Source organism: Desmodus rotundus, chromosome 2 (assembly GCF_022682495.2).
Source record: "Desmodus rotundus isolate HL8 chromosome 2, HLdesRot8A.1, whole genome shotgun sequence".
NCBI classification, from domain to species: Eukaryota; Metazoa; Chordata; class Mammalia; order Chiroptera; family Phyllostomidae; genus Desmodus; species Desmodus rotundus.
In genome coordinates, this window is record NC_071388.1 from 186,773,149 (window position 1) to 186,795,189 (window position 22,041).

Consider the following 22,041-nt stretch of genomic DNA (forward strand, 5'->3'; position numbering starts at 1 on the left):
GAGAGAGCTCTGGGCGTGATTGGTCCCTCCTAACCAGGTGACCTCAGCACACGTTCCGGTTGGCTGATGCCATTCAGGACAACGGCTTTCAGTTAAGAGGCGGTTGCGGGAGGAGGAGGAGCTTCGGCTGCGCTCTCTTCCCGCAGTGGTTGTAGCTTTCAGCGCCTGTCTGGTCCCCACCCCTTTTAAATAAGTCGGGCTGGGCGCAGCCCTCGCAGACTAGGCAACTCCGGGGAGGCGGTAGCAGCGCTACAGCAAGGGGTGCGGCCGGGCCCGGAGCCCTGCCCGGGGCCCGGCAGCCCTGCGGGCGTGCGAACAGCGGGCGAGGCCGAGCCTGTTTGTGCGGCGCAGCCCCGGGGGCTGCCCGTGCCGGCCGCGCCATTGTTGGGGGAGGGGGCATTACCGAGCGCGGCGGAGTCGGAGGTGGGGGCAGGAGTCGGGGGTGAGCGAAAGCGGCAACAGAGGCGAAGAGTGTAGGCACCTCATGGGGAACACGCTGACCTGTTGCGTGAAGCCCAGTGCCAGCCCCAAGCTGAGCCGGCGCTCGGAGCCGACAGAGCCGGACTACGAGTCTGAGATCTATGAGGCGGCGGCTGGGGACGCGGTGGCAGTAGCACCTACGCCCGCTGCCCTGGACCCCGCGGAGTTGGATTTCGGAACCGGCGAGGGCCACCACCTGCAGCACATAAGCGACCGGGAGATGCCGGAAGGTAAGGAGGCGGCAGGAGACGGGAGGTCTCGGCAGTACCTCTGGCCTCCGCCGTCCCCAGGGTCCCCCGGGAGAGAGCCACCGCCTCGGGCTCCTTCCTGCCCGGAGCTGGCCTTCCCGGGGCTGGGCACCGGGGAGGAAGGCTGGCTCTGCCGGGCGTCCCCACCCCTTATTCTTTCCTTGTCCCGTCCGGCCAGTTTCTTTGCCTCTTCACTAACAAACGCTCAGTTCTTTCCCCTATCCCCATTTCTCAACCCAGCCTGAGACCCCTGCGCCTTGCCTGTTTTAGGCTCTATTTAGCGTCTGATGGGACGTTATAAAGACTTTGGGGTATATTGTCTCTGAAAACTTTAATACCCCAGCCTCGGAGTATTCATCGATCTCCCCATCTTTAACTATCCAGATGGTGCCTAAATGAAGGAGTCAGATAAGGGCCTGGTGGTACCCTTGCCTCCTACCCATTCGGGTAGTTGATACTGGGGATAACTCAGACACAAACGTTTTAGGATTTGTTATTTAAGTTCAAAATAGAGACTGGCATAGGAGAGTCTACATGGTGTTTTTAAGTAGGCAGTTTTCAGTTGGATAGAAGCTGCTTTATTCCGTCCGACTATAATTTGAACACAGAAGGAAAGAAAATGTGGGAGAGGGAACTTAAAATAACTGAACGACGTGAAATGTTACTGCCAGCGCTGCAGAGTATAGGTCCTGCCCCGCCCCCGGCAAAGGACAGTCCACAGAGTTCTGATTACTTTAAAATTCCCGCGTGGACACAAGTATGTCTTTTCTCACTTCAGTATCTTAACAGGCTTTGACTTTGCCTGTTCCAAAGGAGAGGTGGGGTGTTTCATGGGACTTGGTCAAAAGTTTCAAAAGAGAACACAAATATAAATTTAGACTTTAATTTGTAATTTAAAGGTTTGGGATCAAGATACCAGATCCTGCACAAGAATGTTTGTCTCCACGGCTCCCTCTCCTCCTTCTCCTCTTCCTCTCCCCTCCTGCCCATAGAATCCTGTTCAACTTTAAGAATGTTGAGTAAAAATTCTGAAGACCAAAAGGCTGGGAGGGGTGGAGGGGCCGGAGTGGGTGAGGGTGGGAGGGAACGGGAGAAGAAGAGGTGAAATGTTTGATTTAAAATAATTCTGAGTAGCAACTTGGCTAATGAAGACTGTTCTTTGAGTAGAAAACAACGTTTCATAAAGATATAGGCCCATTGGCCCATTTGTTTCATTAAAATGCCAGAGATTATTTCATTATTTCACAAAGAAAATAGTTGTTCTTATTCTGTTTAAACTTTCATGGAGCTCTTAATTTCTTTAAAAGTTAAAATAATTAAGCCTGTGGATTCTCCCAGATGGTGGACATGACTTTGTAACTGTGAAGTACTCCCTTTTCAGAATTTCAAATATCGTGAAACAAAGGAACAAATTATGTGAATTAATTGTACCTTTAAACATAAAGCAAGTAAGTACTTGTGAAAACTTCTGCTCTGCTTGGTGCTGTATGATAAACCTCTGAGTGATTTTACAAACCAGTTAGTAGATGGGTACTGGTGGATGAGAGACCAAAATAGGTCCTTTTAAGATTGACAACACATTTCCAGGTATATCTCAATTGGCCCTTCTAACTACAAATAAGGTCCATGTATGTTCTCCAAATAAGGTCCATGTATGTTCTCCCTATATTGCCAATGAAGAAACAGTGACTTAGAGAGCTGAAATGACTATAACGCAGCTACTGAACAGAAGAGACTGCCGTGGAGGTGATAGGTATGCCAAATTGAGTTCTCGTGGTGCTTACACTCTTTAGAATACAGTTTGTATTTTATAATTTCTCCATAAAGTGAGCCTCTTACTCCAGTGTTGATTATTTCCATTCAAAATTATTGTACACAACTCAGAAGCAACATTTACCTCTCCATCCTGTATTCTAAATTCCTTATGAAGAATAAGAATAAAAGTAGAAGTCATGAAATAGCATGAATCTACCAGGTAAACAAGTTGATATAATTTAAAGACTTTGTTCTGGTGACTTCAAAGTGAAGCCGAGAATGCCCTGGACAGAGGGACTTTCAGACCAGCTGGTAAGAGGGCAGGTAAAGTAACGAGGAGTGAGCATAGGACTGTGATAAGGAGTGTTAAATCAGAAGAGCTGAAAACATAGAGTTTGTGAGTAAAGAATTTAACTTTTTATATTTAACATGATAGTTAAAATTGCATTTCAGTTTATTTTTTAATTTTGTGGGGATTCAATAAAGTGATTCAAGAAACTCAGTTTCAACATGTGCTATAATTAAGTTTCCATAGAAACAGGTCAGAACCCCAAATGTAAAGTACCCCATGGAAAGTTTGCTTTTGATGTCTTTATTTCAGTCAATTTTATGTCAGTTTCCCTAGAAACTAAGAAATACCTACTTAGATGTAAAACATTTTGGCTTTTCTACAATGGAGAATTGATTTATTTGCTTAGTTACACAAAATCACACATGAATGATGCTCTGAAACAGAAAAACGTGATTTTTTCAAGTCATTTCGAAGAGATACTCCTAAGAACCTAGTATGGATTTCAGGTAGACTTAAAATTTTTCTACCACCTTGCCTTTATCTAACAGTATATCTAATATAACCAGTGGTAGTGTCAGTAACAACAACAAAAGAGACACTAAGGTTCTGTTATCCAGTTTTCTATTACTATCAACTTTTCATACAGCCTTTTATATTCTTACCTTATGAGCTTTGCTAATTTGTTGGCTAAAGGTGCTCTCTCCAGTGACCCCTTCCTTGCCCTTCCCCATGATAAGGGGGAATTGGCAATATTAGGTGGAAAAACCTCTGAGCAACAGACCTTTCCTCTTTCCAGTGGCTATTTTAAACCCTCTTGTCTTCTGTTTTGTTTGGGAGGGGGGTGTGACAGTATTAATAAGCATTTGAAGTCATTCACTTATGCTCAGAATATCCAGATCTTTCATTAATATTTTGATGTTGATTCTTCCTGAACCTTTTGTAAGCATATAAACATAATATTTTGTTATTCTACAAAAATGGTCACTCTTCATGTGCTGCTTTGTAACTTTTCGTTATAAAGAGAAGTCATGACATAAAGCTCCTGGAACTGTGCTTGTCACCTAGAGAGCTCTCCAGGATGTATTTTCATGCAACTGCGGGAGCTCTACTGCACACCTTTTGGTCACTGTCCAGTGTACCATCAGACGGTTGGAGCATGATGCGTTTACCCCACCCCTCGTGGTTGGTCATCTTTTAAAGTAAAACTGTACGTAATCCCATCCTAATGCCTTATCCTGGGGTCACAGATAAAAATGGATGCATTATACCTCCCTGTAGATTTCAGGTGGTACAATTTCTTATCAATTAGGATGTCATTTTGTAGTTAAGGTATTTTAACATTAAATGTTCTTAATCCCAAATTAAAGTCACCATTGGTTTCTCACTGGACACTTAGGTGTTAGTGGTTCTTGTGTCTTTAGTTCTGAATAGCTGCTATGGTAAGATCTGAAAGTAATGCTGATCTTAGATGATAAAAGAAAAGATAGCATGAGATGAAACCTTAGAAGATATAGAACAGTTGGAAGAAACTGAACTGGTTTTGGTGCACTGAAACTGTTAGATGTCTGTTGGGCGTCATTTCAGATGCTGGACAAACTGTGATATACCAGACAAAGCCTCTGCCCTAACTCAGGTCCTTATATTCTAGAGGAGCCTTGGGGAAGACGACTTAAGGACAAGAAAATCAGGATGCTGTGAGACAGCTGCTCTTCTTAAGTGACATTGAGAGGGAGCCATGTGAGGATGTGGGAGTGGAGACTTCCACGCAGAGTTCTTCAGGAATATGCCGAGAGCAGGCAAAGGACAGAAGGACATGGGGATGGCTTCAGCAGAGGGAAAGGGATGCCGGCAGCAATGTGGTGGATTAAGACCTTGTATGCCTAGTGCACCTTGACAAAAAATACGAATTTTAATGCAGTTGTAGTGGGAAACCATTGGAAGATTATATGCAGGGAAATGATGTCAATTTTAGAAAAGGGGCGGGGGCAGAGAAAGGGAGAGCTACTGTGTGAGAATAGGGTGGAAGCAGGGAGACCAGGTAAGAGCCAGCAGTGGCTTGAACAACAACAATAACAAAAAACAGTGAGGGCCTAAAGTAGGCTGACCTAAAGAAACGAAGTGAATCTGAAAGTAGTAACAAGGATATGAGTGGACAAGTCACAGAAAAAGGATTGCAAATTACATTTTAAAATATCTTCACATACAAGAAATGCAAGTAGAACTATCCTATAGTTTCTGTCCTATTGGAAGAATACCCATAAACTGGGCAATGCGTTCTTTGATAAGGCTGTGAACAGACAGCTACCTTCACATGTTGCTGATGGACACGCAGAGTGGTTCGACTCCATGAAGGGAACGTGGGCGTAATCTCACAGCAATGCGGATGCGTAAATCAAAATCCTACTTTGAGGAGTTTGTCCTGAAGACATGTCCCGCCAATATGAAACCACATTTTCAGTTTTTGTTGCATTATTTTCAAAAGAAAAATAGTGGAAAAACCCATGTCCAGTAAGGGTCTGATATAATAAAATAAAGTAGTATGTCCACACTGTAGAGAACTAGGGAGCTATAAAAAAAAGAATAAGATCTTTTTACTGCTTTGTGGTAATCTCTAGGATAAGTTAATGGAAAAGGGAAGGAAAGACATACACTAACTATATGACAGAAGGAGGGAAAATAAGTGCTTATTAGAAAAAACCACTGCAAGAAATTCTTGCTAATTGTGTGACTATTATTCCTTTCCCTTTTGTGGGTAGCCATGCATGTATTTACTTAAGATAATGCTTGGGTACCGGTAACGTGTGAACCTGTCATACACTGTCCAATGCAATGCCGAACTCTCTCATTTTGCTTCTGAGTTAATTTGTGAAAGCATTGTTTTGTCATTTACTGTGCTTTTTATATATTAGATAACTTGCTCTTGCATTTCATTTGATTCTACCAGTATTTTGAGTTAGTTAGCATAGGAATTATATCTGTTTAACATGTGAGAAGACAGGCTCTGAGTTGTATAAATTTGAGTTGTCCAAAGTTTGAAAAATGAGGCTTGATAGAGCAGGAATGTTAATTCCAGATACCTGGCACATAGGGATTGAATTTATAGAATGTGAATTTATAGAATGTGACACATCGTGTGAGCGGCTTTGGTGATACTACTTTTTTCTCAGCCCCCTTTTTTAGTGTATTAGAGAAGTTCAGCTTCAGGGTTAAAATAGTAACATTGCATAATGTGAAATGAAATTGAGGTAAATTGCAACTCAAATGTTCTTAAAGTCTGAGACACTAAGCAAAGTATGTTTTAGAAATGCATAAAGAAAGGTGTGCTTCTCTATATGAAGTGTCACATCGCAGTCACAGTCACTAAAACATGGACTGATGACTAAAACAAGGGAAGACTGAGAACCAAGGTAGAGGCAGCTGCAGAAGTAGTTTGGAGGCCAGAGTTAGGATTGTCAGAGGCTAGGAAAGCAGGAGCACGGCTCAAGGAGCAGGAAGGAGACTGCGGAACACAGGAGAGTGCAGTGTACCCTCTGGGGAGGCAGGCCAGCTCAAGGCCGACCGGTGGGAGTTACCTGCCTGGGGTGAAAAGTGGACTCAGAGAGAGAAAATCGTTGGTGTATAGTGAGACCCTAAATTTTGTGTTAGGGGCCATGAAACTGATCCAATGTATAGTAGGTGCAGTGTACAGTGCAGGGATGACAGAGCAGTTTAGAAAATGAGGGGCCTTAAGTAAACAGGAGCCCAGTAGGTATCCCAGAAACTGCTGATGTTTCTATTTAGTTGGAATATATCAGTGTCTTTCTGAAATATGCTGCTCCCAAATCTAGGCCATTGTAAGTAACGCTGCAGTGAACGTAGGGGTGCATATGTTCTTTCGAATTAGTGTTTTGGGTTCCTTCAGATATATTCCCAGAATTGAAATTGCTGGGTCATAAGTTTCATTTTTAATTTTTTGAGGAACATCCACACTGTTTTCATAGTGGCTGCACCCCTCTGCATTCCCACCAATGGTGCATGAGGATTCCCTTTTCTCCACGTCCTCACCCACACTTGTTTGTTTTATTGATGATAGCCATTCGGACAGGTGTGAAGTTACATGGCTACTTTAAACAAAGCGTCATTTTGGCTCTTATAACTTTCTGCTTATGATATTTGTTAAAGGGATGAGCAAATGGCTTTTACCTGTTCCCACCTTTAGTGTGATCATCAATACTGTTGGTTAACTAGGTCTAGGTTTCTTTTAGTTGCAAGTTACAGAAAATCTATCTTGAAATAGCTTAACATTTTTTTTTAAGCATTGACTTGTAAAACCAGAGTTCATAAAATAAAAATGAAGGTACTCCTTGATCCAGAAATTAAATGATCTTCTCAGAACTTGTCTCAGGTCTGCACTCCTGTTAGTCTCTCCTGAAAAGGTCCCAGGCTGGCTGTGCTCGATTGGCCAGCCCTGCGGCATGTGCCCACCCCAGACAGAACCCTAGGTGTAGGGTAGGTGGTTCCCACTTTTCTCCTTGTCCTTGGGCTAGTTTTGCTCATTTGTATTTAGATCCTTGACAGTACATTTTGGCCTGGGGCGTGGGCGCACTTGTGTGTATGTTTAAGCCTGTTGCTTCTCTGATTCTGGTACTTTTCCTGGACTTCCCATTAAAAATCTTTATCATGTTGTAGGCGCTGATACATAATATGGCTACTTCTGCAAACATTTCTGCTTATTTTTTAGATTGAAACGCAGTATATTTGCTTTATTTTTGGTAGGAAGTAGTCTTGAACCCTTTCAGAAGCTTGGGGTTAAAGGCAGCTGTGAAAATCTCTGCCTGTCACTTTGTGCACAACTGAATTAATTTATTTTTCCAAATAGCTAACAGTGTCTTATTTTTTAAATGTGTGGAAAAACCTTTAAAGTCATTTTGTGAACCTTTATATAAAAATGTTGAATAGAGTAGTTGCTCCAAAAGCAGTTTAATAAACCTGAAATTCAGTGAAGGAATTTCTTTAGAAAATACAGCAGTCACTTTAGCTATATAAATTTCTAGTGCTGGCCTTGCCATTAAAGTGCATGATTCAGATTCCTGTTAAACCAGGAAGTCCCAAATTATGGTTTTGCAAGGTTCTAACTGTGTATGTGGAGGGAAGAAAAGGATTCTAGGTAGATAAGTTTGTGAAATGCTAAGTTAGACATTACACATACTAGACTGAGTAGTTTTTAACACATTAATGTGCATTTTGATTCTCTAAGAACCAGTGACATAGTGTATTTAGATTTCATCACCAAATGCCCTTTTAAAAAGTGGAACCATTAATATGTGGTTTGGGAAATATTATCTTAACCATTCCTCTATTCAGATATCGGTCCACTTTTCTTACAAGATTGGTTAAGTGTTTTGAGATGGACATTACTGACGAGTATCATTAGGTTCTTTTTTTTGTTGTTTTAACGACAACTTTATTATTCCGAATGGTGGCAAACTGTATTTTATTGAAATTCAAATACCTGCTTTGTATTCCTATTGAAATAGATTATCCCACCTTAGTGCAAGGTGGACTGCAGGCAGAGACCTACTTTTACACGGGTGCAGCAAAAATATTTTTCAAGCCAGCCCTATGATCAGCTCCCGAAAGTATTCTTACTGAAGCCCCAAAATAATCATGTGGCATAGAAGGAAGAAGTGAGACTAGCTTTGGAAATTGGGGGCAAAGGTTAAATTACTTTTATGAAAGTATTAAAGATTACTATCATGCATGGGTTCCAATAGATTAGGACATTGAGCTTTTATGCTATCCTATGAGATCTGCCTCAGTGAGTAGCTCCCAAGTAAACCACAGCTAACTAAATGAGTTCATCAGTTGAATGGAGTTAGAGTTAGCCTAAATGTCTAAAGAATATTTGCCAAAAACAACCCACTTGGTTTTGGCATATTTAATACATTGGTTGGTATCTGACGGTAATATTGGCCACAGCATAACTTGCTTCTTGAGACTGTTGCTGGAATGTGCCAGTAATATCAGCATAAAGGAGGGCGACTGTGTATTTTTAATTGACAAATAGAAGTGGGAAAACACATATAAGCACATAAAAGTTGAATAGATTATTTAGGTGCAAGTTAAAAAAAGAATTCTAAGATAGAGCCTGGTTTTATTCCGTATGTATAGAGAGATTCTACAGTTTTGCATTTTTCTAGTAGAATTTTTACATTGTTGCCCTTACTAAAATTGGCTTGTTATCATTGCTAAAAACTTTTTCCAATACTGTTAAAAGTTATTAAAATTGATGTGTAGCTGTTTTTAAAATCTTATGTTTCTCTACTCAGCTAAGTCATTACCTCTCTTTGTCTTCTTACACAGAGTTAGCTTTGGAGTCAAACCCTTCTGACCACCCGAGGGCAAGCACGATTTTCCTGAACAAATCTCAAACTGATGGTAAGACAGTATTTTTTTTCCGGAGAAGATTGAAAACCACTTTTGTTGCATGTATTATAGAAATTATTTAAAAGAACTCATACATTGGTTTTAATGTTTCACTTTTTCGTGCATCTACTTGTTTTAATATGTGATGATAGATACACTTGCCTTGAGTTGTCACTGTTTCGGTGAGGAGAACAGGTGGGTAGAGTGTGTTTACACATGCACCTCCCTCTCAGTGCGGCCAGTCAGCCGGGATTTAGGTGTCCTTTCCCCTTTTTCCCAAGAGCACGCATTTTAAAGATGAATGATAGGATTTGGGTCACAGTTAGGGTTTCCTTTGAACAAATAAAAAAAATCAGTTTATATATGAGGATTGAATTTATGATTTTGGCCCCATTTAACACGGTGGTGCTCAACGAAATGATTCTATCTCACATCCAGATTTATACTCAGAACTTTCAGACTTTTCAAAACTTTCTCATTCTGATGTAATGCTGTTCTCATCAGAGCGAACATATCCCCAGTGGAGTTTTTAGTTAGCCTCAGCAAGTGTAAAGTCCCTGTGTCCTGTTTGCCTCAGGGTAAGAATCAGAACTGCAGGATTTTAACACTTCTGCTTGCTTATTTTCGTTAACGTTATGTTAAGTCTAGTTTACTTGCTTAAAAGGCCACACATGATCAAGCTGTTCAGTTGATTATGACAGCAGAAACACGGCACGTGAGGATTCCATAATGTTTTAAGTAATGCAGCACAATAAAAAAATGGGGGTTTCTAATCTGCCTTTTCATGGTGTATGTGTATTTTGCCTGTCTTGAGCTGTTCATTTTTGGTTAAAATTGCTCTACTCAGTTTTTCCCAGAGCCATGGGCTGCTCACATGTAGGGAGAGAGTGGAGACAGTAAAGGGAAAACTAGCCCATGCCCCTCTCTCCAGTCCTAAGGAACATGTGCCGTCCTCCCTTGAGGGGGCGGTATGGGAAAGGAAGTGCAGCCCAAGGCCCTCTTCAGAGTTTTTATTCTTCTTCTGGCCTTTGTTAGAGCAAGTCCATTTTGTGTGCTGTAGATAGTTCAATTAGGTTAGCACACTCATTTTAAAATTTAAATTTAATAGGTTGCTTTCCAGTTGAGTAAAGATGCATTTATTTTCTTAGTAAGGTATTTTAATTGATTACCAATAAGTAATTCAGGGTGTTTCCGGGGTGTTGGTGCGTGGAGGGGTTAGTGCCTGGCTGGAAACTGGTTCTTAGACCTGTCAGCTCTTAGATCCCGGTGGTTCAAGTAAGGTGGGTATAAATGTAGAATGAGAAACGAGTGCTGGGTATTCAGTATGCAACAAGTAAAGTGTACTAGCTAAGTTTCTCACCTGGCCAATTTCTTTGCCCTTTTCTTCTGAACCTGGAGCGTCTTTCATTTGTACCTGATACAGAATATCTGTTAGGTCAAAAAGTGAAACTATGTTTTTAGCTTTACTTTATGGGACTCATCTTGCCAGGTGATTTAAATTATAAATTGTGTTGGAAATTATTTTTAAAATGGAATGGAATTTTGTCTCATTTTGTATGTTGGTAATCTGTCAGATAATCAGCAACTTTTATTTTTCTATGGCATTTGTATCAGAATTGATCAGTTAATTTTTTTTATTCTCAGTGCGAGAAAAGAGGAAGAACAACTATGTAAACCATGTAAGTAAACAGTTGAAAAGTTAAGTAAGAAATTAATAGTTTGAATTAAAAGTTGTCTGCCGTGATTCCTAAAAAATATAATGGACCCAATACTATTAGCATAGACATCTTTTTGTAGATTTTCTAAATCTCCTTTGTTTTCCTAATTATCAGACTTATGAATTCAGGAAAGTCTTTGGCTTAGTAATGCCTTTTTTTAAAGGGTTCTGACATTTAAGTTAAATTTCAGTAACATGATTGTGGTATAAAGATCTGCTTTAATTTTAAAATCTTACTATTTTTACAAAAATAACAAAAGTGTAATAGCTAAGTTAATTTTCGGCACTATTTATTGACTTCCTGTCATAGCAGGTGAAAGTTTAGCTTTCTTACTCTATCGTGGTCTTATTTCCCTCCCGCTGTTCCCTCTACGTGTAACATGCTTTTCAGAAAATCAGAATCGCTATTTACATTGTTATGACCATGCAAATATTTTTCACTGCTGAGCTGTTCAGTTCTCTGGCTGTGCCATTTCCTTGTGTAACCCTCATTCTTGTTCGCAAAGGTAACTGAAATGTGAGTACTTCTCCACTTTTCCAGGATAATACAATCCGCCTCTTGCCATGAGCTCACATAGCCAAGTGCAATAAGCAGGCTGGTCTCCCTGATTTAAAACAACAACAATAATAAGCTGTACCTATCAATCTAGTAATTTGACAAGAGGAAGATGATTACCAGACAGAAATACTACATTTATGCTACATTCACTTAATACTTAGTAATTCTTCATTTCTGTGTATGTGCAATTAATTTCCTGATTATATTCTCTTTCCTATTTTCTAACAGCTATTTTCCCCCCAAACGTCGTAACATTTGTTACATGCCTATCAAAAATACTTTCTGTCTACTAAATATATTTGTTCCATTTTTTTCTTGGAAACAACCTTCCTCAGCCTTTTGTCATCCTACTCTAGTATATAGAAGGGTTTTCCCGGGGCCTGCTCTGTGCCTGTTTTCCTGGCGTATCTCTTTGAAGTCATCTAGGAGCTCACATGACTGCTTTCTCACGTTGGATCCCCTGTGTTCTAGATTCTGTTTCCCTGTCTTGTTATACTCCCTTGTTTTACTGGGGCACATTTCCCCAGGAAAGGGTACCCATGCAGAAGTTTTTAGAGGTCTAGCCTCTCTGAAATGCCTCCTATTTGATAAAGTATAGAATTCTAGGATGAAACTAATTTTTACAGTTCAGAAGACATTTCTCATTTACAACATTACTCTTAAATCTGTTGACATTGTGTGATACATTGTATGTGACCAATTTTAGTCATTCTTCCCCATCCCTTCCTCTCTGGAAGCTTTTAGTACCTTCTCCATCCCTGGGATTCCGAAACTTCATGATATGGTGTGGTCTGTACCCTTTCATTTTCTGCAGCCATTAAGTCTGTAGATCTTCCCTCCTTTCAGTGAATTTAAAAAGAAACATTTTCTCTATTCCTTTTTTTCTAGTATTTGTATTACGCAGAATACTGGAACTCTTAGACCAGTATTTTTTCACGATTTTCTAATGTTTTTCCCTCCTCTTCTCCATTTCATCTAAAAGGAAATCTCTGCTTCTTAGAGATTTACTTGACTTGATGCTCCAACCTTTCTATTGAATCTTTGTTTTGTCTATCTTGTTTTTAATGTATAACGTTCTCTTATATTCTGTTGTTATTTTTTAATAGCATTCAGTTTTTTCACCAATGCACATTTTTGCCTTTTGAGGTTAAGAATTATTTTTCTTAAAGTTTCCATTTGCTCCTGAATTTTATCACTCCCATTAATTTCCTCCTTCCCATTTTGCGCTCTCTTACTTGTTGGCTTTCCTCAGATGTGTGGTGCTTCCTGACTGTATTTTAAGATCTGATTGGAAGCACCAGGAATAAGCAGGACTTGTGCTGACTGATCCTCATTGGAGGATTTTGGGGTCAAGCCTCTGAATTCTGAACGTGCCTTTGGTTCTGTCAGGTAAACTGGTTTTCCTATCCTGTCACAGCCACTCTTGTAGGCGTCGAGTTTGTGCTTCCTCTGTTCTGATGTGTCACTTGCCAGTCCTTCATCTAGTCTTCAGCTTTCAAACATTAAAAATTACCTGCTGTTTGCTCTATATTGTGTATAACCTTTTCTTCTTTTTGCCTTTAATTCTAATGAGATATCCCTGAAAGGAAGGGGAGAGGAAAATGGATCTGTAGTCAGTCCCACCATATTTAACTTAAATTTAGGACCTGTATTTAAAGTGTAAATCTAAGCTTAAAGTTTTAATTCAGTGTAATTAATGATATTAATTCTGAGAATATTTTTGGCTATACCTATAATTAGCATACTACTTTTCTGCCAGAGCCTTAATTAAGAATTCTATTCAAACTGCTCATCCTGCCATATTGTCCCATTAATGGGCCACATAGATGGAACAGTTTTCATTAATGCATAAAGTGTTAGAAATTTTTAGGTTAATTAAGTCATTAATTCTTAATATTCAAAACTTGTGAAAAAGTAGAGAGAAAAAAATAAACTTCAGCTTTTTTAATGGGTTAAAATGAAGCAGTAGGCACCATGGGTGGAGGCAGAATTTCAACAGGTACTTGACCTTGGATAGTAAGGTTTGGGTTGTGACTTGTTAGACTTCTAGGTATGATTATTGTTCCGATCTTTGCCTTTGAGCCTTAAGTCTACTAAGCAACTCCTTCCCTTTTAAATATTGGAAAAATCCATCTAGTGTGTCATTAGTGCTGAATGAATGAAGATAAAGTATGATTCTTTGTCCCTGTGAATTCTGGTGACCAACTTTAATAATGCCTAAGAACACTAAATTGTCAATAGTATTTTGGCCGTTTAATTTTTTTTGTATTTGCATTTCATATCTTTATGTTTGTCAGTGTAGTTTATTGAAGTTGAAAGCCAGCAATAGTAAGTAAGGCTTTTACCATAAGGGACTTTTGTCTTAAATTTTCAAGCAAGATGAGGGGTAATTAAACTGATGGCAGCCAATATATATCTAGGCTTTGCAGAACCTTAATTCTGCCACCCTCTAGTGGTTACCAGATACTCGATACTGAGAAGGTTGAAGAGTAGGGAGTAGGCCTGGACTGCTTAGAAAGTTTTCAGTATTCCTAATTTACTAAATGAGCCCCCATTGGGTTGTAAGCCCATGTCTAATTAAACATTCAAAAAGTTTCAGCACTAAAATTCAAAGATAAACGAATATACATTTAAAATAGAAAAAAATTAGAGGATAATGGGAGCAAATGTCACCCAAAGCTTTACCAACTATATTTTAGTATATTTTTTCCCTATTCTTTATACTCCCCCAATATATAGGTTTTTGATCATAATTGACTTTATTATGGTATATTATATACCATATTACACCTTAATAGTAGTGATCTTAAAATATAACCTTCCATTTTGAATAAAAGCATTTGAATAAATTTTCATTTTTCATGCTGTATTTGTTGTTGTTGTTTTTTGAGATCCAAAAAATAAATTACATATTAACTCCATAGCTTAAGGAACATAGGAGAGTCTTAGCTATGGCTAAAACACTTCTCACTTAAAGGAGAATTTTCTCCCAAATTGTGGTACTTTTCAAAAATATGCTGTCTAGAGCTTTTGGTTTATAAGGAATAAGTACCCTTGCAGTAAAACATCTGAAACAAGTGAAATGGTGTTTTGTAGATATTTCTCAATATTGTCTACTGGCAATTTTTAAATGCTCTGTATTTTAAGAGGCATCAGCTAGATTTTCTTTCTGCCCCATCTTTTGTGTGTTTGTGGGGAATACTGATGGGAAAGTATGACAGCATGATGAAAATTATGTTAATATGAGGAAGGAAGGCTCATCTGAATTCGTTTTAAAAAATACAACAAAATGCAAGCATATTAAAATTTTTGGACTCTGATATTAAAGAATGCTACTGTTACTTTCAACTACTTACAGGGACAGGGATTAGTTATTGGCCTTACTTGAAGGAAGAGAATTGTTCTAACATAGTTTAGGCTATTTCAGTGTTTGATTATTGTTTTATTGTTGGGCTTTTTACAAATCAATGGATACTTCTAAAGTGTTTTAAAGATAGTTTATTTTTTAGAGGGTCTCAAAAAGTTCATTGTCATCTCTCCACTGCAGATACATTCTAATTTGTGTCTGTAGTAAGGTTTACCTTCCAGCTGTAGTTAATTTTAAATAATTTGTCAAACACTAGGTGAACTCCTAATTTGTCCCAGATTCTGTGCTCAGCAGCTGGATGGAGGTAGGGAAAAAGTCCTCCTTTCCTTAGAGAAGCTTGAGTTGGTTTTATTTTTCATCCTCATCCGAGGATATGTTTATTGATTTAGAGAGAGTGGAAACAGCGGTGGGGGGCGGGGAAGAGAGAGAGGAAGGGAGGAAGGAAGGAAGCTAATGAGCAAAGGAGGGAGGAAGGGCGGGAGGGAGGGAGACAGGTAGGTAGGTAGGTAGGTAGGTAGGTAGGTAGATACATTGATGTGAGAAACATGGATTGGTTGCCTCTAGTGTGCTCTGACCAGAAATCGAATCCACAACCTTTTGGTGTACGGGACAATACTCCAACCAACTGGACCACCCAGCCAGGCCAAGAAACTTACATTTTTATGAGGGGGGCTTCCCTGTAAGCAATTGATACCATGTAACAAGTGGTAACCTAAATGCCGGAGTGTACAGAAAGGGGAATGTTTTGTAGTGTGGTACTGGCAGAGGTACCCTGGAGGCGGATGAGGAGGGGGAGGGAGTTAAGCTTGCTGGGACAGGAGGAAGAAAGGGCATTGCTGGCGGAGGAGCAGCATGAGTGAGGAGGCATGGTTGTGGTGAGTGTCAAATAACTTAGAGAATTGAATTAATAACATTTAGAAATGAATGGACAGTGTTCTTTGAGGTTCTCACTTGAGTAATGTAATGACAGTCTTATTTAAACATGAAATATCTGTTTTTTGGATGTGAGAGAATCTTAAAACAATACTCTTTTATCCTCCAGATAAGGAAACTTAGACCCAAGAAGACCTTTGACTCCCTAGCTTGGTAGCAAATGGGCAGCCCCGGCGCACACACACCTTTGACTGACACGTGTTTGTCACACTGTGTCCTGAACCAATCATTATTATTGGCTTTCATTTACTGCGATAAAAGTTCTTGCTTCAATATTCTATAAGGCCTTATGTTTTATTACAGTAAATGAATAGTAGAAATAGAAAATCTTAGCTGCTTCTCATTGCTTGAGACAAAAACACTGAAATCTTACTGTAAACATTTTATAGCATTGTAAAGGGGATGTATAAGAGTCTGCCAGATTATAGGTACTATGTGAAGGGAAGGATTTTATAATCCATGCCTCAGATCTTGTCTGTGGAAGTTAAGAGTCTCTATCTAATGGTTTTCTCATAGAGCTGCACGTGATATCACACTCAAGCAGTTCATGGAGTATAAGAAAAATCTTAATGCTTAATTGTTTGACATTTTAACCAAGGAAAAAGCACACTTTTATAGGTTTAACTTACCGTGACATTTTCTTCTATTTCCCTTCCCCTTCAGGTATCTCCAGGGCACCTTACTAAAAAATATAGCTCATGCTCAACAATATTTCTAGATGACAGCACAGTCAGCCAGCCCAATCTTAGAACCACAATACAATGGTGAGTACAACTAGTTGCCAAGGGCTGAGTGACAGACCCGTTATGCTAAAGGCATCCTAGCCATATATAATTTCAGTCATTGGATTGTCCTTTTCAGTGACCAGGTTAAGAAACCGACGCCAATTACATATTGATTTCAAGAACCTAAATATGAGTTTTCAATTTCCATTTTAATATTAGAGTGGATGGAAGGAGGGAGAGCCAGTTAGCAAATAAGAAATCCCAGAAAAAGTACTTCTCTTTATTTGATGCGTTTCTGTTGTTAAGACATTGTTAAACATAATAAATAGGAGAGGTGCTTTTTATTGGATGTTTCTAGAAAAAAAGTATTTCTTTATGAGATTAAAGGCCTAAAACAATGTGTATGTACTATTTTGGAAGCTACTCTTGGAAGAAGGAACAGCTTGTCCCCTACTGCCACCAGAGTATATGTGCCTTTAAGTTTAATTAGATTTTGTCAGATTGTTCCCATCATACATTTTTTCCCCACACTATTTCTATGTAAAAATTCACTTCTTTGAGGGAGAAAATACATCAAACCAGTCTTAAGGAATAACTTTTCAAACTAATTTCTATGTGGACATAATTTGTTCAACTGACTTTTTAATTTCATAGATATATTAAATTTAATTTTATATATGTATAGATATATAAATATCCAAAATACTATCTCAACCCATATATAAGAAAATCACAGCAGAAAAAACGAGAAAGCTGAAGTTTTGGAAACACAGCCATGGCCAAGTTTATTTTAAGCTGACACAAGCAGCGTGCCATGATGATGAAAACTGGTCATTAATTTCTGGGAGCACCACCTAGCCCACGATTGGAGATGCGCTTTAAATATACCCTAATATGAACTTTTCAAGCATACTTAAAGGAGAAGAAAACAAAACAGGATGTAGAGATTCCTGACTCCCACTTGGGCTGTCAAAGGAACATTATTAGTGTCTCCTTCGAATGTGGGTGTTAATTTTCCAGAACACAATTTGGGAAATGCTATCTGAAAATATTAATAGCCTCATCCCTGATTGTATTTTTCAGTCTTAAAAACATAATTAGATTATAAACTTAATTTTGTTCTAATATACCAGCTCTTTTTGCTAATTAAATTATCAGTAACTTTTACTTCAATTAAAAATAGCATGTTCACAATCATAATCATGTGACTTTCTTGTCTTATGACAATAATTAAGATCAAATCGTGTTTCAGCAAAAACTGAGCCTTGTCTCTTTCTAAAGCTCTGAGCTGTGGCGCCTATCGAGAATAATCACTGAACATTTTTATTCAGCCAAGACATTAGATCTATGAGTAAAAAAACCCCATTCGACTTTGGCTACATTCTGTAGCTTTTTTTTTAAATTCAAAAGATTCTAATGTTACAGTGTATAATTCAAAAGTAGTTTTAACATTAACCTTGCACAGACAAATAAGTTTCATGCTTATTTCTCCACATCAGTCTAATTCTTGGAAGTTCGGTAAGTTTTAATTTGTTCTCATTAAGTTTTGAAGATGGTCATTCAGTACATTAACTATTGGTGAAATAAAAGTTTAGTGAGAAAATGAATAGAGCTAATTGGCTTTTAGGGATGAATTTGAAAAAGGTTTATTATGGGATAGTAGTACATTGTTCTCAGTGGGGTGGGTGAGCCTTATTAGAATCACTTATGCAACCTTTTTCAAAATATATGTCTCTAAAAACATGCATTCCATCCCTCCTCCCCCAACTCTCTCACTCTCACAAGCCTTTAAACTGAAGAAGGATGTGAGGTGTGATTAGCATCCAGGGTGATTCTGATCTTAACCCTAATTCCTGAGTTCCCAAACCTGGCTGCACATTGCAGTCATCTGTGGAGCGTTAAAAACAATACCAAATCTTCCCAATGCCATTTAAGTCAGAACGTCTAGAGGGGGAAGCCAGGCAGTTTTTAAGGCTCCTCAGGTGATTCCAGTGTACAGCTAAGCTTGAGAACCACTGTCTGGTCAGAGTAGAGAAGAAAGAACTGCTTCTTACTATTGGTGGGACCTTGAGCAAGTCCATTTTAAGCCTTGGTTCCTTTATCTGTAAAATGGGTTGTTGAATTAAATGTTATCTAAGGTTCAGTGGTCGTTTTCATCCTTGAAGTTTTATGCTTTGAAGTCTGTGATTTTAAAATCAGTTTGAAGATGAAACTATTTGAAGCACTATAGAAGTATCCATCTTTGATGCTAACAATGGTATAAGCCTTTTTACAAGTGCTAATATTCTAGGGGACTAGTTATAAAATTCAGATTTGCCTTCCCTCAATTATTTTGAGCTTCATTTTAGACACTGGGGGCAAAAGGAGAAGAATACATATAACTTAACCAAGAGAACCCGTTTGTTGCCTAATGCACAACATCTTTGAATAACTTAGGAGTACAGTATTTTTCACATATCCGCTCATTAATATTTCACTTAGACTAATTTTGAGGTAATTTATTACATATTACACTAGCATTGCTTATTTCAGGGTAGCTAGACCTATTGATTTTGTGGGTTCTTACTGCTATGAAATTTTCTGGTAATTGTGTAGAAGTGATTTTAAATGATTTTATTTGGTATAGAGCACTTCATTTACCTTCAGGGAAATGATAGGGAATGGGTGGGTAGATGGATACTGAAATAGATCAACTGAAATGCAGGGCCTCACAACTTTCTTAAAAAAAAGCATAAAAACTACTCTATGGCTTCAATTTAAACATGTGTACAAATAAATATAACGTGTACAGGATAAAAGGTTCTGTGAGTGGAAGGGTGAATGACAGAGGAAATGTGTAATAACATATATGTTATAATAATCAACCAAACATGTCTCCTAAGAGCATATTATTTAGCATTTTGGTTCCCCTATTTTTGCTAAAAGTCAAGAAACTAAGACAAGGGTGCAAATACCCATATGATACTGTTCTGAAAGAGGATTTCAAGGCCACTGGGTAGCTGGGAAGGTCTTCCCCCCCCCCCAGCCCGTTTTAAAATATGTTTTCAGACATAACATATTAAAATCAATGTTATAATTTTTCTTTCCTTCACAGTGTGACCTTAGCAATATATTACCACATAAAGAACAGGTGAGTTTTAAAACCTGCCTTATTATTCTACCTATTAAATTTATAAGATATGAAGTTTAGTATTAGGTAATAACTGTAGACATTGAAGTAAGCTGTAGAGTGCTTTTATTACATTATTGAAGCCAGTCATTTGTTTTTGCCTTAGGACTCTTAATGCTTATGTTATTGTGGATCCCAATGAGCATTTGTTTGTATTAGAAATTAAAATTGAGAATTTAAAAATAAGTCCATTGTATGTTAAAACAATTTTTGTAGCACTCTTGAAATTTTGAACTAATTATTTTTTTAATTTTTTAATTTATTTTATTTTTTGTTGCTTAGTTATATATTTTTTAATTAATTAAAAAAAATTTATTGTTATTCAATTACAGCTGTCTGCATTTTCTCCCCATCCCTCCACCAGGGAGCAGAGGCCAGGGATGCTGCTAAATATCTTCTAATGCACAACACAGTCCCCCACCACAAAGAATTATCTAGTTCCGTGGTGGGGGACTGTGTTGTGCATTAGAAGGTATTTAGCAGCATCCCTGGCCTCTGCTCCCTGTACTCACTAGATGCCAAGAGCACCCTCTCCCGACTGCATGTTGTGACAACAAAAAATCTCTCCAGCCATGGCCAATTGTCCCCTGGGGGAGAAAAGTTACCCATGACTGAGAACCATGGTACTAACATAATTTTTTATGAAAAAGAATATTTTTCACAACAAAAAATTTGAGTGGAAAGTATGTTGTTTACTTTTCTGCAAATCTCTGTAATGTTGACCTTAATAGAAGAGGGCTGATTCTAATGTTTACTTTGTTTTCAATCATTTGCAATCATTTCAGTCATTTCAATCATTTGTTTTGAAGAAACAATATAAAGACCCAGTCTCATGTAGCTATTGTATATGGCTAGAAAAAGGTGTTATTTCTAAAGCCTTTAGATAATTGTGGATATTTTTTGATACTATACCAAAAGTGCACAAGTGCTGGCTTCTTAAATGAGTTGCAGTGGAATTTAAAATCATATCCATGAACTTACAGTAGGTATTTTGTTAAATTAATACCCTTTGATCTATCTTGTATGCTTAATGGATCTTTTACTTGCACATGATTTTGCAATAATATTATACATTGGTCATTTGGGAAGTATTGGTTTACATTTCTTTATAAAATGTTGGAAATTTTTGTTAGGATCACCACCAGTCTTACCAGAAAAATGTTTAAGTATTGAAAAGCTGTCAAGCTCACAAAAAGAAGTACAAGTTTTCCCAAATACCGATTTTTAGCTTGATAGCTTGAATTGTGTCATTGGCAACAAATGGACAAGTGGTTTTGTTTTTTTTTTTTTTTTTTTTTTTTTTTTTTAAGTGACAGGCTCACTTTTCGTTTTTGAGAGCATGACCATTGTACTATCAAATAAAGATGTCATTCTATGAGAAAAAGTGGCTTCTCCAGCTCACAATTAAGTCGGAAGTGCTTTTCCCTAACACAGCCACATCTCTGTGTGCAGGGGCGATGAGTGCACGCTTCCCACTTCCTCAGGGTGTAAAAGGAGGGGTCAGGGTTTAATGACACTCTCAATTTTTACTGCTTTATCAAGGATGTTGTTAAGTAAACCAGAATTTTCCTTTCTACTGCAAGAGGCCGCAAAGAAGAGAGTGACTACTAAAACACAGTGTGGTACCGCGGCCTCGATTCGTGCTCAGAATTCACTCTTGCTTTTCCACCGTCATTGCTGTGTCAGTATAAAAGCAGGTGATGCCATAAGGTTCCTGTAAAAATGGTTTTGACCTCGTGGGCCTCCTGAAAAGCATCTAGACCCACAGTAGTGTCCAACCTTTTGGTGTCTCTGGGCCACACTGGAAGAAGAAGAGTTGTCAAGTTTTAAGTAAATTTATGATTTTGTGTTGGGCCACATTCATAGCCATCCTGGGCTGCGGGTTGGACACCCCTGGGGGGAACCCAGGAGGCTGCCAGAACATACTTGGAGAACCACTGTTTAAATGAGCAGAGTGTATTAGGTGGTGAACTTTTAAACAAAAAGACTGGTCATTTGTAAAATGAAAAGGCAAGTTTTTAACTCAAACTATTTAAAAGACAGGAAGTAATATATAATAGGAATATACCATAGGAAACTAAGAGAAAAAAACAAGGAAAAACACGAATCTCATATTCCACATGAATTGAAATTCCAAAGACTTCATTGCCTCCTACTAATGCTTTATAAAATGTTTCTGTGTGTTCCAGTGTGAGGTTTGAGAAGTGGAAATATATTTTGTTAGGGAGAGTCAATGCTTATAAAGGCATCTCTGGCTGGTCTTTGGAGAAAAGATTTCGCAGAATTTGATGTGCTGAGTGAAGAGCTCAGGAAATCGTCTTACAGAATGCAGGAGCAGAATTTGTCAACTGCTTTGTTGAAGGTTAAGCTTCTCCCTCCACCTGATCTCTA

General features: G+C 38.5%; 1 protein-coding gene across 3 annotated transcripts in view; it reads left to right on the plus strand.

Annotated features, from left to right (window-relative positions):
• The first annotated feature begins 161 nt into the window (after positions 1-161).
• CCNYL1 (cyclin Y like 1) overlaps positions 162-22,041 on the plus strand; it is a 32,595-nt gene continuing 10,715 nt past the window's right edge. The window contains exons 1-5 of one of the 3 annotated variants that reach the window (XM_024564123.3): positions 162-710; positions 9,118-9,192; positions 10,825-10,859; positions 16,420-16,520; positions 19,576-19,611. In XM_024564123.3, coding sequence (XP_024419891.1) covers positions 485-710; positions 9,118-9,192; positions 10,825-10,859; positions 16,420-16,520; positions 19,576-19,611 — 473 coding nt within the window. In that variant the 5' untranslated portion in view covers positions 162-484. The remainder of the gene's footprint in view (positions 711-9,117; positions 9,193-10,824; positions 10,860-16,419; positions 16,521-19,575; positions 19,612-22,041) is intronic. The other 2 variants (XM_024564122.4, XM_045198422.2) reach the window with 2 other exon arrangements.